Source organism: Peromyscus maniculatus, chromosome 1, assembly GCF_049852395.1.
Source record: "Peromyscus maniculatus bairdii isolate BWxNUB_F1_BW_parent chromosome 1, HU_Pman_BW_mat_3.1, whole genome shotgun sequence".
NCBI lineage: Eukaryota > Metazoa > Chordata > Mammalia > Rodentia > Cricetidae > Peromyscus > Peromyscus maniculatus.
The window spans coordinates 199,862,365-199,880,796 of NC_134852.1; the positions used below are offsets into that span (position 1 = coordinate 199,862,365).

General features: G+C 55.0%; 1 protein-coding gene across 8 annotated transcripts in view; it reads right to left on the minus strand.

The window, feature by feature from the left end:
• Positions 1–18,432, minus strand: part of Sh3pxd2a (SH3 and PX domains 2A) — a 211,997-nt gene that overhangs the window by 18,845 nt on the left and 174,720 nt on the right. For 6 of the 8 annotated variants that reach the window (XM_006983313.4, XM_006983314.4, XM_076563262.1 and 3 more), the window contains 3 exons: positions 8,549–8,662; positions 4,794–4,877; positions 63–180 (listed from right to left, as the gene is read on the minus strand). In XM_006983313.4, the coding sequence (XP_006983375.1) occupies positions 63–180; positions 4,794–4,877; positions 8,549–8,662 (316 nt within the window). The remainder of the gene's footprint in view (positions 1–62; positions 181–4,793; positions 4,878–8,548; positions 8,663–18,432) is intronic. The other 2 variants (XM_016001836.3, XM_076563264.1) reach the window with 1 other exon arrangement.

Consider the following 18,432-nt stretch of genomic DNA (forward strand, 5'->3'; position numbering starts at 1 on the left):
GAGCTGTCTTTGGCAGCCACCCGCCATCGGCTCCTTTGCCCAGGAGCCGGGCTCCTTCCTACCTGATGTACCACCAGCCTTCCAAGTTCTTCCGAATCACCTCCACGGTGACACCCTTCTCGAACCCGATCTCATCCTTGCTTTGGCTAGCGTAGGGCTGCACGGTGACATACTTCTCTTCTGTGGGGGGCGGGGGGGGGGTAAGAAAGCAGAGTTACTTGAGGCTGTGGAGCACATCCTTTCTCCCATTCCTCTCTGCCCGGCCTAGTCTGGTTCAGCCACTCACTACCAAGCCCTGGGCCAGCACTGGCTTTTCCAGAGAAGAGGAAGGAGCAGGATTCAGAGAGCAGAGGAAGAGTCACTGGGTTAGGGGTCACTGGCAAAGTCAGGCAGGATTCAAGCCTCAGGCAGCATGAAAGCAGGTCCTCTAGCCAGGGTGTTGGGGCCCAGAGTTTGGAGGGATCCGCTTCTCCTAGGGTCTAAGTCAGTAAGTTGAGGACAATGCTAGGTGTCTCCTTGGGAAGCCTAGCACACCCCGCTTCAGAACATGCCATGTCCCATCTCGATTCCAGCCCTGTAAACTCTTAGTTTCTCCCTCAGGCTGACTTCCAGATGTTTTCAGGGGTACCTTCACTGAGCACCTCAGCCCTAGTAAGAGCAGACCACAGCATCTACCCTAGAGTGTTCCAGGGAGCAAGCGCTACAGGAGCGGTTGTGGGCTTTGTTGAGGTGAAGTCCAGCCACTGTGGAGCTGCCAAGCCCTCGAGACTAGGAAGACCTCAAGGGCCCCCACCAGCCCCTCCGAGAGAGCCATGTGCTCTGTTTCCCATGCGTGCTTTTGGGGTCACCTCCACATTTTCCCACAGTACTGGAATCCTGAAAAGAGCTTGGTGGGAAGGCTGAGCAGCAGGCATCTCCCTGGGCATCCCTAAGGACCTTTGCGCAGGCTTCCATGTCTGCCGAGGTCCATGCCTGTCCTTGTGAAGCCCTCCGGTGGACCTGCAACTGACCGTCTATAGGATGGCTTGGGACCCAGGGAGAACATGCTACAACCCTCCCCCACTGGAAGAAGTGGTTTTCTGGAGGGGCCCTTTGGAGGATCACCCTGAATCCTGTTGTGCTGTGCTCCCTGGAGGTCGCCATGGTACCCAGCACACAGCAGTAGGGGCTGCTGCAGTAGAGGCTAGGACTCGGTATCAGTATCCCAGGAAAGCAGGGATGAGGAGGGACAGAGTGGGAAGCTTGCTTGGGAGCGCCAAAGAGCAGGAGCCTGGCCTCAGAGCTGCGTGCTGCTCCTGGCTCCTGGCTGTGACACCCACCCCCTGGACTCCTTCCCTGACCTTGTTGGACAGCCTACCTCAGCCTCTGGGTGGCTATGGGGGTTAGGAGAGAGCTGCTACACCAACCCCTTGCTGTGGGAGGGCCATCTGCTCCTTCTCCCCTGGATTATCAGGGTGCTGTCTGCAGCCCTGGGCTGGGCCCATAGCATTTCCCTCTGGTGGAGGCAACTGTCTTGCCAGGTTGCTGGACGGAACTGATGGATCACAGGCCATATTTGAAAAGCTGCCCCAAAGCAAACGGTGGGTGATGGCCACAGGAGGCCGCACAGCTCTTCACTGGGCTCTCCTTTACCACAGGCCTTTCTCAGCATCAGCTGAGGAGGGCTCTGCTTGGAGCCTGCCTGTAGATTCCATCCCAGCCCTGCCCAGGAGCGCTGCCAACTCTGCCTGAGAACCTGCCCAGCCAGATTCTGACTAGGGCCCTGGAGAAGTTCCACAGGCTCCAGGCCAACCCTCTGCTCTCCTGCCTGCTCCATTTTCCAGTGGGGCACGGTAAACCCTGGCCTAGGCAGCGGCTCAGGGACAGCGCCAGGTCTGGGAATGCAAGGCCTGAGGTCCAAGGAGGCGAGGCCTGGGCTCCACATTTTGCCTTTGTTCAGCTGGGTTATTTTTAAAAGCCTGTGGTTCAAGCAGGAAGCTATCGGGCAAGTTTTCCTAGGCAAGGTTGCTTTTGAAGAGAAAAGTGACATCCCTTCTTTGGGGAAGATCAGAGGAGCCCTGCCCTGCCCCATGTCTGAGAACAGGGCCTTGACCATGTGTCCAGCCTCTCAGATGCCAAGCCTGGCCACCGAAGCCTTTTAAGTGTGTGTGGTGGGCAGAGTTCATGGCCAGCCACTTGGGGCAGGGGGCAGAACCATGGATATTGTTTCTGGCCAGTGAAGCTGGCTGCATCTGCAAAGGACCCTGTGCTTGGGGACACTGGGGACATCTTGCTCTCCCAGTTAAAGTTCTAAACAGCACAGAGGCTTGTTTTGTCCTGTTCAGTGCAGGGTTCCAGAGAAGAGTTCAGGCCCTGGTCCCTGACAGTGCAAAGCAGTCAGACCACCTCTCCCACCTGCCTCTTTCTTTGGACAGGTAGTTTTCCGCTCTGTTTGGCTGGGGAGACAGAGATACAATCCACCTCCGGTTGACACAGGTGACGTGGGTCTCGGGCCATCCATTTTATAGGTGAGCCGAGGATAAGCAGAGACTGGGCCCCACTCTTGGAGCTGGCCATAGACCCCATGGGCAACGTCTAGACAAGAGAACGTTCAGACAGACGGAAAATGGTCTCTATAGGCAGCTGAGATGTCCCTTCAAGAGACGGGGTTGAGGGAAGACTGAGGTGGCTAGAGGCTGGTCAGGGCTCCTGTGGTCTCATCACAGACCGTGCAGGGATGACGGACGGCACTCCTGCCCTGGTGAGTGACGGCTGGCCAGGGGGACGGCGGGTGGGTAGGCTGGGGGAGGTGGACAGCCTGTCCCAGTTTGGGAGGCAGGGGCTGGAAGCCCTGCAGTTTCCAAACCGCAGAAGCCTCCTCTTTCCAAACACTTTCCCCTCCGTCAGCAGTCTCTCCGCTCCCCTCCTGGCCCCTCCAACTCCTCCGCTAGAGAGGCCTCTGATTCCAGAGGCCTGGCCAGCCGAGGGATGGGGAGCAGAGGCCCCGGGAAGCACTGACGTTTCTGATCTAGTCACTTGATGACCCACCCGCCGGGCAGCTGTCCTCAAGCCCTCTTTAATGCAGTTCCGTAGGGCTAGGGCTGGGGAGTGTGTGATGATGAACACGGGGCTGTGGCTCGTCTCTGCTCCTGCATAGGTGACTGCAGACGTATGATTACTTGGGGATTTACATCTACAGGTATCGTTTTTGTCTGAATATGCCGTGTCTTCATGGTAGGAGGGGTTATGTATATGTGCTATTTATGGGTCTTGCCGCAGTTATAGGCTGATGTGACAGGGAGCCATTAGCTGTATGCACAATCCATTTGTGACTATGTAAACCAGCCACACGCAGCAGGGCCTCTGTGTGGGGGCACTCTTGGAATCACCATCTATGAGTGGCTGGGTATACGAGGCTGTGGATGCACAGCTGGGTGGCGGCTGGCTATGACACTGTACTAGCCACACCTGCAGCCTTCAGGCCCCTGTGTGGGCCTGTCTCTGGTCTCTGTGCATCTGTGTGGTCATGCAGGCAAAGGCACGTCTGGGACTCGGAGTGATGGTATGCAGAGCAGGCCAAACCTCCGTCTTCCTTGTGTGAGTCTGGGCCCACGCGCTCTTTGTCTCTGCTGCTAGGGCTGGGGGCCCTGGTCCACCCGAGCCTCGTGGCCGAGTTGTCCCCTTCCTCCTGGCTTTGGGGTGGCTTTTGCCTTAAGTGTGGCCTGTTGCTGCTTCTCCAACTCAGGCCGCCTACATCAGCCCCCAGGGTCCATGTTAAGAAGCCCTGCCTCAGGACAAGCTGGGTTCTTTATGGCCAACACTGAGTCAGCCATTGGCTGTGGCCACCCTGAAGTCCACACATTCTGTAGCCCGAGTCTTGGGGAAGGCACTGAAATACGTTGTCAATTGGGAACAAGCTTTGAGGGTGAGGGTGTGGAGTCATGGGGTACCCCCGTTTTCCAGAGAGGCCTGTGTTCACTGGACACCCACCTCAGCTTCCAGCTCTATTGTTTCCACAAGAAGTACATCCTCTGCTCTACTCTCTGTGGGACAGCAGAGATTGACCACCCACCAGCATGAAGGTCTGCAGATGTTTAGGGGTGCATCCAGAGGCTATCCCTCACCCCTTCTACGAATCCCGGGATGTTGGGAAGGGTCTGGGCCAAACAGCCCTGAATCAGCAGATGTCAGCTCCCTAGTCAGCCCAGGGCCTTCCCGGAGCCCTTGACTGAGCTCCTCCTGAGATCCTTGAGGTCAGTGCTCCTGCTGAGGGATGGCCCCTCATCAGTGTTGGTTGGGGAATGCTTTGGCGACACAATGGGTTTCTGTGCCCTTCTAGGGTCAAGCAGAGCTACTACAGAAGGGCTACAGTAGGTCAGTAGAGCAGCTGATGGGAGAGCGTGGCTGCGGGAGTCTTTCTCAGTGGAAGCCAGTGGTAAGGGACATGAGGGGAAGCCCTGGTGGGAACAGGAGCTGTGATCTCTTTAATAAGTGGTACCAGGGACAGGGATGGCCTTCCTTTGCGACCTCCGGCCTCCCTCATGCCTTTCTCCCCTTCCAAGGAACATATAAACTCCCCATCCGTCGCACAACCCCAACGCCCAGGGCACTAGCAAGCCAGAGCCACCCCTGCGCCACTCCAGTCAAATCCCAAGCAAGGCCCTGTCCCCAGTCTGAGCTGGAGTGAAGGAGAAAACGTCTAGCCAGATCCGGGTGAGTCAGGAGACCCCAGGCAGAGAGCGGAGCAGGCAGAGGAGAGGGGGTTAGTGAGAAACAAGCGTCTGCAGGGAGGAGAGGCAGGCGCCCGTGGTCACCTCGGCTCTGTTGCCTGTTGACCATCCCGCCCAGGGTCCACCGGCGATCCAGCCGCCGCAGGTGGGCTTTGCGTCTCTTGGACACTGACGTGAGAGATGGTGATGGTGCCCACGGCCCACACGAACCAAACCGGTGGAGAGAATGGAGATGGGGATGAGAGAGGATGGTGGAGGGGGGGAGAGAGGGGGATGTGTCCACACTGCCGGGTTACTGTCTCCTAGACTGAACCCGATGGAACCAAAGGGCACACCCTAGCTGGATGAGCAATGATCTGACAGGCGGCCCTGTCAGCATGTAGAGACATAGTCAGCCAAACCCCTCAGTCTCTATGCCCAAATCTAGGAGTAGACTAAAGGGTTTAGGGTCCTGCTCCCTTAGAGATGGGAGACCCTCAACTACAGCCCCTGGAGATGGAGGGATCACTGCTCTGTGAGTTCTGGACAGTGTTGCTGTCCACTCACTAAGCATGACTGTCAGCTTGTCACCACAGCCAGGTACCAGGTGAGGGAGGAAGGGTGCCCATGGGAGGTGGGGCACCTCTTCCTTCCTGGGCCAGAGCCCTCTCCACTCTGTGCTGATTTATATCTTTGCTTTCTTACTTATCCCCACTAGGTGGGGTCTGTGGAGGGTGATGACTGTGCCTTGCATCTGTGTGTCCCCAGGGCCTTACACAATACCAGGTACTGGCCCAGGAAAGGTTTGCTGAATGAAACACACATGGGCGGATGTGACAGGCAAGGCTCTGTTCCATTATGCTATCCTTTTGTTTCTGATGACGAAGACCACAGCTCCTCAGTGTCTCATTGCTCAAGACTGCTTTGCTTGAATCAGGCCCCCCTACCCCACCCCACTGCAGATGAGCACTGAGCTCCCATGCACCCTCAGGCCTGGGCCTGGCTCCCCACGCTTTGCCTTCTCATGTGACTCCTAAGGGAATGTACACTGGACCAGGGCCCCAGGGTGCCAGCTTGCCTCACCTCCTCGCACCAAAAGAAGCTGCCAGACTGCCTAGTTCTAGAGAGAGTGGCTGATGGGTAGAGAGAATAAAAGTAACATTGTCCACACACACCTGGGCCCAAATCCAGGAAAACCTTCTGGAAATATCTCCTTGCCCTAGGAGGAGAGTGGCCCATGAAACCTCCTCTCACTTCCTCTTCTTTTTTAAGAGTTTTATTTTATTTTTTATTTTATGTGTATGCATGTATGTCTGCCAATGGCAGAGAAGAGCACTGGATCCCCTGAAACTGGAATTTGAGATGGTTGTGAGCTGCACTGTGGGTCTTGGGAATTGAACCCAGGTCCTCTAGAAGAGCATTCAATGTTCCTAACCACTGAGGCATCTGTCTAACCCTGCAACCTACTTTTTACAGAGGCCTAGGCAATAGGCTAAGCGTGTGGGCTCCAGCCCAGACACACCCCAGTTCTTCCACTGCCCGATGAAGTCTACGTAGATCTGGGCCACAAAGATCCTCCTAGAAGCATGCAGAGCAGTAGCATTCTTGGTGCACACATGCATATACACACATGTGAACCCAGAAGTTACCCTGGCTGCCCCCTAATTCTTCCACAACCTGTCTTGTAACTTCAGCTGTCACCCTGGCACAACTCAGAGACATCTGAGCGAATCTCAATTAGGGGCTTGCTTCTATCAGACTGGACAGTAGCCATCATGGGGGCATTTTCTTGACTGTTGGTTGATGGAGGAGGGCCTGGCCCACCATGGGTGATATCATCCCTACGCTTGGTGGGGGTGTGTGTGCCCTGGGCTGTTTAAGAACGCTAGCGGATGGGCTGGAGAGATGGCTCAGTGGTTAAGAGCACTGGCTGTTCTTCCAGAGGTCCTGAGTTCAATTCCCAGCACCCACATGGTGGCTCCCAACCATCTGTAATGAGAGCTGGCGCCCTCTTCTGGCACACAGGCAAAACACTGTATACATAAAAAAATAAATAAATAAAAAAATTAAAAAAAAAAGAACGCTAGCTGAGCAGAAGCTGGGGATTGAACCAGTAAGCAGCGCTCCTCTGTGCTTCTGCTTGGCTTACCCTTGATGATGGACTATAACCTGGAAGGGAAATAAACCCTTTGCTCCCCAGCTTGTTATTGGTGGAGATGTCTAACACAGCAACAGAACGTCTGTTACCACTTGCTCCGTGCTAAGTGCCCATGCTCTTCTAACCCTGTCTGCTTCTGTCTGGGGCCTCCACTGCTACCCAGTTCCTCTGCCCTCTTCCTGCTGTAGGTTATCTGTCATGTACTCTCCTTGACAAGCCCTGAGTGGCCTTCCCTCCTCACAAGCAGATGCTTCAGAGGGGCCAGGACACAATAGGAAGTCCACTTGCACCCAAACCTGATGAGGACAAACGTGACTAAATGTCTGTGTGATTAGAAAGATGACATGTATGTCTTCTCTCAGGGTAGGTAATAAGGGTTTGCTCCTGGCCTGGCAGCGGGGCCTTTTGAGAGGTTTTTATCTTTTTATTCTTTTAAAACAGGGTCTCATGTAGCTCAGGCTAGTCTTGAAGTCTTGACCCTCGGCCTCCACCTCTCAAGTGTTGGGATTCCAGGCATGCAATGCCACACCCAGAGAGCTGCTGTTATTGAGAGGCCCAGCAGGCCTTGAAGAGTAGGTAGGGAGCAAGGTCTGCAGACAGACCGGATGGAACCCAGCTCAGAGGTACAAAAGAACCAGACTAGCGTCAGATTCAAGGATTCAGGACGGGAACAGCTCTGTCTGAGCGTCCCAGCTCTTCCCAAGGGGACCCAGGCTCTAGAGTCCTGTTAGAAGGATGTGTTTGAAGTCCTTCCTCTAATCACAGGGCTGAAATAAGGCATGGACACAAGAAGGGTGGGGCCCCAACCACCAACAGAGTAACTAACATCTTGGGGAGGGATGAATAAGGATCTGGCCCTTTATGAGCTGCTTATTTTGGCTTGGGCTGCAGGGAGGAGGGGAAACAGGCCCGAGCTGTGGGTGGCAGGTCTGCATCTCTCTGGCCTTCAGACAGGGCCATCTGGACCAGTCCTACTGACTGACCGTTAGGGAAAGGGTTTCTGCTGCCAGGCCACGGGAGATTTGGAAGGCATTAGGAGCAGGGAGTTGGGACATGGGAGGCTCGGACTTGTTGGAGTATTGCCGGCTTAGAGGGCAGAGGTAGTCTCTCTGAAATGCAAGGAGAAATACCCAGAAGATTCTCATGGAGCTGGAGCCAGCAGAGAGAGGAGTGATGTGTGGGAGCCTGAGCACCCCAGTCTCTGGGAAGCTGAGAGGTGGCTCACAGGCCAGCCTGGTCTGTACCAGGCTGTCAGTGACAGAGTGGGAAAGACGACACTCAGCAGGAATCGTGTCCACATGACTGCTTGGGGTCTGTGCCGCAGGAGCCTAGCGGGGAGCTGGAGTAGAGGCAGGTCTCTGTGGAGTTCTGGAGAGACACTCGGGAGTTTCTGGGGGAGAGCTTTCTGGTAGTTCCTAGCCCTAAGCCTGTTCTCTGGCCCAAAGCTGTCCAAGTCTGAAGTCCACAACCCAGGAGAATTTTCCCTGTTCTGAGCCCTACATGGGGCTGGCAAACACAGGTCAGGGTGGGGGCTGGCCTCGAGGAATGAATCCCAACAGAAGGGGCTTGGGCAAAATCCAACCCACTGGAGAAGTTCAGGAGGCTGAGGCAGAAGAGCTGGGGAGTGCCTCCAGGAGGGGCTGGCACCTGAAAAACCCTTTAGACCAGCCTTATTCCCATCCTAAGAGCCACAGGCCCTCACCTTCTCCAGTCTTGGAGGTGTTGATTTCTGAGTCATCTCGTGTGCCATTCTGGGCCTCCAAGTAGGTGGCAGGGACCCAGCCCTGCTCTTCAGACGTGCTCACAAACCACCAGCCTGCAGAGGGGACAAGAGAGAACAGGCCGTGAATGCTTGCAGGATGGTGGTGGCAGGTTGGAGCCAGGACGTGGAGGGCAGGTGTGCCCAGAGGGCAAGGCGTGCCCAGAGGCAAGGCACTGAGCCACCTGGGCACCTGGGAAATGCCTTGAGCGACCACAGCAGAAAAGACAAATATCTCCCTGGGAAGAGGGTCGGGGAGACGTCCACCCACTGTCATGCACATTTGATGAAAACGTTAAAAAGCAGAGTGGACAATGGTATGTCCCCAACGCAGAATGCACTGTTCAGGAAACCCGAAGTGGGTTCTGTCCAGGCACCGGCCTCCTCGGCTTCCTTCCCATGAGTCTCACTGGTACCCCGGAGCTGGGCGGCCTCTGGTTCGGAAAGGCATGACTACCTCACAGAGAGTGACGACAGTCAGCTGTTTCTTTTTTCCTAACACGGGCCGCGGTGCCTCCACTTCAGCTACTCACAGCTGCCCTCGAAGCGTGCTGGCATTGAAATCACAGTAAGTGGGCACTGCATCCTCACGTGACCTCTAACAATCAGTCCACGTGACAAAGGCTCATTCATATCTCTCGTTCATTCATGTTGTTAGTTCACTCACTTGTTCATCCATTCAAAAGTCAGCTGCAGAATAAAATATCTGAAGCCCTGGTCTTGGGTCTCCCGCTGTCTTCAGCCCTTACTAGGGGACCTTGCCCCCATCTCCCCTCCCTCCTCTCCTGTCCTCCACGTAATCTGGCACCAAGGATCCTTTCTGTTCAAGTCAGACCCTCTGGGTCCAGTTTAGAGCCCCTGGGGTTTGGGCAGCAGCAAGTGGAGCCAGAGAAGACACAATGGGTCTTCTGGGCTTGGCCTGGGAAGGTGGAGGAGAATGCTCCATGGGTGATACGAAAATGAAGAGGAAAAACCAAGAGCTGGGCAGGCCTGAGAACGTAGGTCACTTCCTAGGTCTTAAGTTAGGCCCTCACTGTCCCTTACAAGCCTGGGTTTCCAAATAGTCTGTGAGGAGCCATCCCCACCCTCCTAGGAGGTTTCATAGTCCTCTGCTTGATGCTCTGCAGAGCCCATTGAGGCCATGGCCCGTTTGCTTCAGAGGTCTTAGTTGGGTCACTGACTATATGGGGTTCCGGGATCTGTTTCCTCTGCCGCTGACAGGGTTGGCCCAATTCTCTAGCTCAAATCCCATGGCTCAGGGCCCTTGCTGGCTACCTGGCATAGTGTTCATTTCTTCCAGAGGTGAAAGAGGGCAGTAGGAGGTCCCTTCCCTGTGGCACAGAGCAACTATACAGCCTTGACTAGAACCTGAGAATCTATGCTGTGCTGTGACGGCGAGACCAGGCCACACAGGCAACCTCCATGGGGACTGCTCATCTAAACCTTCTTGGAGGCCCAAAGGCCTCCTGTATCAGGCCCTTCCCTTGGGCCAGAGGAGGGCAGCTGGGTGAGATCTACAAGATGACGGGTCTCTGGGTTAAGGCAGAGGTGAGACTTAGGAGAGAATAGAGAATAGTTGAGGCTACTGAGCAATTCCACACAGGGAGGTGTTGGTACCCACTTGTGGGGACCAGGGAGACACAGGCAGGCCAGAGGTTAATAATGCTCCTCCCATACCCACTAGCACTCCTTGCCTCTGGGGCTGGAGGTGGCTGCCAGGGCACCAGACAACTGGACTCATCAGCTTCTGAGGAGAGAGACTGATTGGTTCCAGGTGACTCATATCCCGGGACTGACAGGAAGTGCTTTCCGCACTGTGGAGGATTGTGATTGGGAGAGGGATGCTCCCTTTGAGGCCACACTCAGGCTGGTGGTGCTTCTCATCTGTGGGGCCCTCACTCATCCTTTGCCTTACCCTGGATGCTCTGACATTTGGGTAGTGAGTGAGGCCGAAGCTCATGCTGTCAGTGGCCGGAGAAGACTGATGGTCAGCACTCACGGATATGAGGAGAGGTCTGCCACTGACCACCTCTCTTGAACCAGGAAGGCCCCTGAGCATCACAAGCTGGTCGAGAAATGCCAGCCTCCGTCTTCATTTGGATGTTTGAAGTTTTCCTGTCTACTCTTTGCAGAGATGGCTAGCAGGCGTTAAAGGACCCTGGCTGCCCACTCATGGGGAGGAGCAGGGAGGTAGTCACAGGGGCGGCAAGCTCACCAGCTGCTCCTTGGCCTTAGATTTAAAAGGGGAACCTTCCTCCCTCTGCTGAATTCAGGTGGGTGAAATACTACACAGGCCTGAGTATCAATCCTGCTTACCAGGTGGACCCCCAAGAACTCAGGGGATAGTTAACCACAGTACCCAACTTGGGGTCACTTTTCAAGAGGCTCTTGGAAGCCAAAGCTCACACCTACATTTGCAGCTCTGGGTTCTAATGCTGAGAGTACATTGGTGGCCCACAGCTTACCCTCACAGACCCTTCTCCTGCTGCCCTCGGAAGGCCCATTCATCTATGCTAAGTCGGCGTCCAGCAGGCCACAGAAGATCTGCAAAGCCCGGTCTTCATGGGAACCCTTCTTCTAGGAGTACATTTCTCCAGGACGGATCTGGACTGGAGCCAGGGGTTTTATTGTCATTGGACAAAACAAGATATGCTTGGAGGAAACAGTTGAGAAACAGGCGTCTAGGTAAGGCTTTGTCAAGATCCTTTCATGACCGACCTTTTCTATGCCAAAGTGTCCCTCCTGCCAACGCCATCCTCAAAAGCAACTTCTCATGGCCCCAGGAAGGCAGGTGGCTATCTTCCAACCCTTCTAAGTCACCTGGGCAGGAGCTAAGGGTGCATATAGGTAGAGGGCTTGTGGGGGTGGCCGAGGATAATGCTTCTTCTCAATGTGAGGCCTAGAACCCCGACTTCCGCCGGGCGGTGGTGGCGCACGCCTTTAATCCCAGCACTCGGGAGGCAGAGGCAGGCGGATCTCTGTGAGTTCGAGGCCAGCCTGGTCTACCAAGTGAGTTCCAGGAAAGGCGCAAAGCTACACAGAGAAACCCTGTCTCGAAAAAACCAAAAAAAAAAAAAAAGAACCCCGACTTCCTTAGGGGGGTTTCTTATCATTCCCATCCAATCAGTCTGTGGCTCCCTGAGTCTACCAGATTCTTGTTCCTACCCTCTCCTTCCTGTGTGGACCTTTCTCCTTGTCTCAAGGGGCTATGACCCCAGGAGTCAGTGTTCTTCTCCCCTGGAGGCTTTCTGTCCTCTCCCCTAATTTTCCTCATGGGCTTTTGCCTTGTACATGTTGCTGCCTCCCTTCCTGTGGAAGCAGAGATGGAGGAGGAGGAGGCTCCTGGGGACAGGGGCAGGCCTGCTTCTCCGGCCGACCTGCACAGGCTTTGGTGCTGGGTATGTATGGAGGCTGGCTTGGATGAGCATCACTAGGTTCTTCCTATGTACCTTACACTGTCTCCAGGTGCCCTCTCTAAAATGTGACATGTCAGAAACTTCTGAGGCGTCTGGCTGCACCCAAGCACATCTACTTCCCCAGACATCAACTTAGGACTTCATTCTCTCATGGTGGTCCAGGACCTGGGGCTGAGACTGACATCATCCTTAAAGCCTAGTGGCCAGCACTGCCCAGGAACACTAGGCTTCTGCTCCAGCCCCAACACTTGTAGGACTGGGCTGGGTACCTTCCAGGCCCCCCTGGCGCCAGGTGAGCTGATGGTTCTAAAAAGAAGCCTAACACTGGCTCAGCTGTGGGCACCTCCAACAAACCATGATGGGCAGGCTGAAACACTGCCTAGGTGGGCATGGGCAGAGGTGTCCACCTGCTCCCACCCATGGCTGCTGGCAGGCCTCTCCTAGATGCCATTGACTCAGACATCAACGAGGCTCCTGACCAAAGTCACCACTGTTCCACTGAGGTGCAAACGGGACCCAAACCTCTGAGTACTACTAACTGGTACGAGCTAGAGCACCTGTAGGGTTTCCAGGTCCAACGGCAATGCATGTACCTTTCCTGCTAGTGTCTGTGTGAATGGATGGAGGTGTACGGTGTGTGTGTGTGTGTGTGTGTGTGTGTGTGTGTGTGTGTGTGTGTGTGTGAATTATGCACGTACACCCATCTATGTGTGGGTGGACACATGCACATATGGGAACAGAGCTGGGCCTGCATCTGCATGTATTATACAATTAGAGCCAAGCACACAGTAAGAATGCTCAGCTCCTGACACAGGCCACTTTACCTACTCTTCAGGACACGGAGAAATAATGCTATTGTCATTAAGTTTCCCACTTTAGAGATGAGGAAGGGCTTAAAACCTAGAGGGTTCAGCTAGAGCTCCGATCTTGGCACTACAGGGAAGAGTGTTGTTTCACGCATGAGGGCCCAGGCGGCTCCTTGACACCCCGGGCCCTGAACACTGGCACTGACGCTATCCTGTCTCAACATCTGCTGGCTGTGCAACCCTGGGCAGCTGCTAAGCCTTTCTGAGCCCCCGTCCCCCTTCTGACTAATATTAGAGTGACTAACGGGGCCGTCTCCCAAGGTTGAAGAGGAGAACCAGAGCAGACGCCAGGGGCTGGACTGAGCTAGTTCCAGTGTGGTCAGGGCCGTTAATCGCTAAGCATCCCTGCCCTACGCATGGCTGGGGTAGTGTGCTTTCCACACGAGCGGAATAGCCATTCCACCTAGAAGGGGTGGGTGAGGGACTCCCATGCTCTGCTGGTGTGTGAACTGCAGAGGAGCTTGTTTCAGAGAGGCCTGAGAGAGCACCTTGTGGGCCTGTGATATGCAACAGAAGCCTGGTCTTCCCGCAGAGCCCCGGCTGGGGAGTCACCTACAGGAGCAAAGTCCTGCAGCCGCTTCTGCTCCTCCTCCTTCCCCGGGAATCAAAGGCCCACAGGAGCACCCAGGTCAATCCAGGGCAGCCCTGCCTGGCAGGCCTCAAGAACTGCCCCTCTATCTTGGTTCAAGTGCCAGGGAGGGAGGGAGGGAGAGAGAAAGAGGGAGGGGGAGGGAGGAGGGAGGGAGGGAGAGAGAGAGAAAGAGGTCCAGCCCCAGGAAGGAACAGCTCAGGCTCCTCGTCAGATGCCCCATCTTAGGTCACAGGTACTTTTTGGTGGCCAGCTGTTAACCAAGAGTCTAGCTGTCTGGCCAGTTTCTGGGAATGCACGTTAACTGAGTCTTCCCAATGTTGGCACATGGGGGCGGGGTTAGAGGAAGAGAGAGAGAAAAGACCAGAGGGAAAGAGAGAGGCACAGGAAGAGAAACTGTGGGAGAGCAGCTGGGCCGAGCCTGGCTGGGGGGGTGGCAGGAAGCGATGGGCACTCCCAGGCCACTGCTGTCCCCAGGGTGACCAGGCTACAATGGCCCCCTTAAGTAGGGAGGATAATGAGCTCATTAGGGCCAGAGTGAGGCCAGCTGTATACAATTAGGATGTTAATAAAGTCCTGTGAGGTCACTGCTCAGCCTGGACAAAGCAGATGGCGGGGGAGGGTAGACCCTAGTCCGTCCTTTCTCCCCTCCTGAGATCCTCCCAATCCTTCCAGATGTTGAGATGTGTCCTCCTCGAGGCCCCGACTCTCCCCACTCTTCTGGTTCTGCTCACTCTGGGACCGGGCCCAGTGTGGATCCTGGTTTCATCACTTCCTAACTGGGCCACCGGACCTCTCAGAGCCTCGTTGGCATACCAGGGTAATAACTACATATGGGGGTGTTTCCCTCGGTCGGGGACACAGTGCTGTCAATCACCTGGGATGTGTATTGAGTTCCTGGGGAGCGCCAGGCACTGTTCCAGGGACAGGAAAACCACCCCCTAAGAACACTCGAGGTTCTCCTTCCCCATTGCCCCAGGCAGGGCACACAGCTGGAGGGCCAGCAGGAGAGGCCCTAGTCCTGGTGTCAGCCTCTTGGCCCAAACCCAGGATTCTCAGGGAGGCTGCAACTCCGACTGGGGATTTAAGAGACCTAGCAACCTTTAGCTGAGCTCCGGGCCTGACTTTTATACCCAGCTCAGTGTCCCAACTCTTTCCCACAGGCACTAACACTACTCACCTCCCTCAGACCTCCTAGGGCTCCCTCCCATCCCCAGGTGACAGAGGCTGTGTCATGAAGCCAGGCACTGAAGAAACTGCAGACATTTTTGGTCTTGATGGTTTGGATTTGGGGGGCCAGGAGCCCATCCTACTAGAATTCTCCAGCCATGCCCCAACCTGCTACCAGAGATGCCTCGGTTCTGCCCCAGCCTCCTCCTCTTTGGAAGTGTGACGCCAGGCATGCCCACGTGTTCTCCTGGGAGAGGTGGGAGAGTTGAGATTATGTAGGGAGGAGGAGGGAAGGACCATCCAGGCACACGTCACCGTCACCAGCACTCACCACCTGGCCACAGCTGGGCCCTAAGGCCCTGGCCTCGGCTTCATTTCCTTCCTGTTAGATATTATGATTATATATACTGTATTATTACAGTGGATCCAGGGCTTCTCTCTAGAGGGACAGAGGAACAGGAAACGCAGCCCACTCATACATGCTGTGCCTTTAAGAACAGTGAAAGGCCAGCCTCCCTGGGCCAGGCCTCCCCTGGTCAGAAGGCTCTGTCACTCCATCCTCTTGCCAAGACACACTCCAGTTCTCAGCATGTGCCCTCCACTGTCCAAAGAAAACAGGAGAGGCTTTGGAGCCGGTCAAAGGCTCCCCGGTCCGTCCTGTGTCTGCCCACACAGCCGCTGCCCTTCTGACCCACTCACCTAGTCCTGTCCTCGGCACTCACCCTAGTTTGTTGTCTAGGGCTCGTTCCCTTCCCCCATAGGGGACCTTGAGGCCACAGGGGCCCAGAATCTTCCCAGGGTGCCTGGATTCCAGGACCATGAGCACAGACTGCCTACATCACCAGTTGGAAGGCTCCGGGGAGTCCGTGGCAAGCAGACAGGAGCTGGGCGGCTGCCACCTCTCCTAGCTTGGGCTGCCCACCTCACCAGATGAACCCAGAGTGAGGCTGGGGTCTGTCAAGCCCCCAGGGCTCTGGTGGAGCTGGCCAAGTCAGTGTTGTGGGTGAGGTACTGAGGAGGTGGTTCATCTATCAAGCATTTGCAGGCGGAGAGGGGTATGCGGCAGAAGAGCAGGTTGGAACGGGCTTAATCAAGGACTCTGGATCTATAACTGCCTGGGATCAAATCCCAGCCCTGATACTTCCTAATGAAATGTAGCAATTTCTTCATTTGTAAAGCAGCCCTTACAGTGTATGCATAAGGACTAGATACACCTAAGTATTTTAATAATATAATAATAATAATATCTAATTATACATTAGATAAAGGATTCAAAATAATACCTGATTTCTAACAACTTGCCAAGAGCTAGCCTCCCTTTTTTTTTTTTTTTTAAGTACAAACCACGGGGAAGGATGAAGACCTCAGGGCTGGGCGGCAGGATCTTAGATGACTGTGTGTGTGTGGTGTGTGCGCGTGCCTGAGTCTTGGTGACACTGTCATTTGGCTTTGATCTGTGAAGGTCACCATCAAAAACACATGGATCTGATAAACTGCGCATGGTGGTGCACGCCTGTAACCCTAGCACTAGCAGGCAGAGGCAGGAAAATCACAAGTTCAAGGTCACCCTTTGCTGCATAGTGGGTTTGAGACCAGCCTGGGGAGGAAGAAAGGAAGGGAGAGGGGAGGGGGAAAATATGTAGATCTGGCAATGTTTAGGGCCAGGCGGAGGTGGAGGTGGGCATCGGAGTAGAAGATGGCACTAGGCTTAGGGAGGGGCTGCAGGGCAGCAGGGTGCCAGAGGCCCAGCCACCTCATGCCCTCCTAGTGGCTGTCACAAAAGAAAGCGAAGACACCCAGCGGTCAGATCCCGAGTGAGGGGAGAATTCACACAGGGCACTGGAGGGGTCCAGCAGCTGAGGCCTGCAGGCGAGTGAGGAGACCGGCAGCCTGTGGGGGAAGGGCAGCCTGCGGGAGCATGAGCAAGGGCAGAGTGGAGGGGGCAGGGCTCATCCTGGTAACACTGGGGATGAGGGGAGGAGAGAAGGGAGCTGGAGACAGACAGACAGACAGACAGACAGACAGACAGACACTGTTTCCCGCCCACCTCTTTATCTCCCCCAAACAGGAGGTAGCTCAGAAGGATCTATGATCCTGTGAGGTAATGTTTAATAAATCGGTAAAGGATATGAACAGTAGGACAGAAGTGGCTGTAGGAAGGAGACATTTGAAATGATGGAGGAGCAGAAACCACAAAAAGACAGGTGTGGGCTGCTTAGGCTCAGGGCTGGATGGTTACATTCCCAGCAGCAGAACACTTTTAAAATAATGACGAGGGTATCAAAACGGACATGTCTCCTACAATTCCCAACAAGAAGAGAAGTCTTTCTTTCCGGGCAGAGGACAGTCCCCCCTGGCTAGTGGGGGACAAGTGGACCCAGGGAAGGAGGTAGCACTGTTGGGCACCTGCCAACGCTGTCGGGGCTGGCTTCGGGAAAGGTCCTGGGAACACTTGGCAGAGGTTTGCCCAACGCCCTCAGGAGTCTCAAGACGCTGAAATAGCAGCAAGGCCGGGGGACATAAAATGTTGAAGGCCCCAGCTTCCACGGACGGAGGGAAACGCCAGGGCAGAAAGCGGTGACGTCAATGACCGTCATGGAATCAGCAACACGGATTCCCCAGGGGGTGCTCACGAGGCACAGGACGGACTTCTGTAGACTAACCAAACTGTGCTGGACATAGCAGAAGGTGGCAGGGGGTTCTGACAGCCAAGCAACCTGCAAACCTGGTTGGTCGGGACGTGCCAAAGCCCAGACTTCCGGGCCCTTGAGTCTGTGTGATTCCCCTGGCCTCTGGGGCTGCAGGAGCCCAGCTGCTGGCTGGCACGTCTTCAGAGGGACAACAGGAGCCTGTCCTGTGGATGTTTTAATTATCACAGGGTGAAGACATACACGCTGTGTTGGTGGTACCATCTAATTTAGAAGAAGCTGTGCCAGGACCAGGAGCCGGGGGTGGAGTTGGAAGGGGGCGGGGGCGGGGAGGGTCTAAACAGATGGTAATGACGGGTCAGAATCTAACAAGATGCTAAATATCAAATGGAGAGATGAAAGTCACAGCTTAATACAGGGACCACTTGCTCTTTGGACCTGATGGAAGATGGAGGATGCTAGCTTGGGATGTGGCTCAGTGGTTGAGAGTATACACTGAGTTCCTAGCACCCACGTAGGGTAGCTCAGAACTGTCTATAACTCCAGCTCCAGATCTGATGGTTCCTGCCTCTGTGGGTACCTGCACACAAGTGTGCATACCCATACACAGCCCCACACTCACATAATTAAAGATAGTAAAAATAAATATTCTGTTATACCTAGGGCTGAGGGTATAGCCATATTGGTAGGATGCTTGCCTAGCATCCATGAAGCTCTAGGCTCAATCCCCAGCACACACCAGGCCTAGAGGAACACACCTGGGATCCCAGTACCTGGAGGCAGAGAAGTTCAAGCTCATCCTCAGCTACAAAGGGAGTTTGAGGCCACTCTAGGATCTGTGAGACCCCATCTCAAAAGGATAAAAACACGACAAAATCTTAGGTGGAAACTGGGAATATCCAGGGCAAAGGGAGGTGCTGGCCACAAGTGGGACTGGCAAAGGGAGGGAAGGCCTGTCTCCCTCCGAAATCCCAGGCTGCCTCAGGAATGAGCGGTGTGCACAGCGCACAGCGACCCGGCACCCGGGTCTGACTGGATGCACTTTCACCCAGCTCGCCTTCAAACGTCTCCAGCCGTCCACTCCTTTACGGACACGGGCTGCTTTCCCACCTTGCCCTGGGTTCTGGGGCTCCAACTC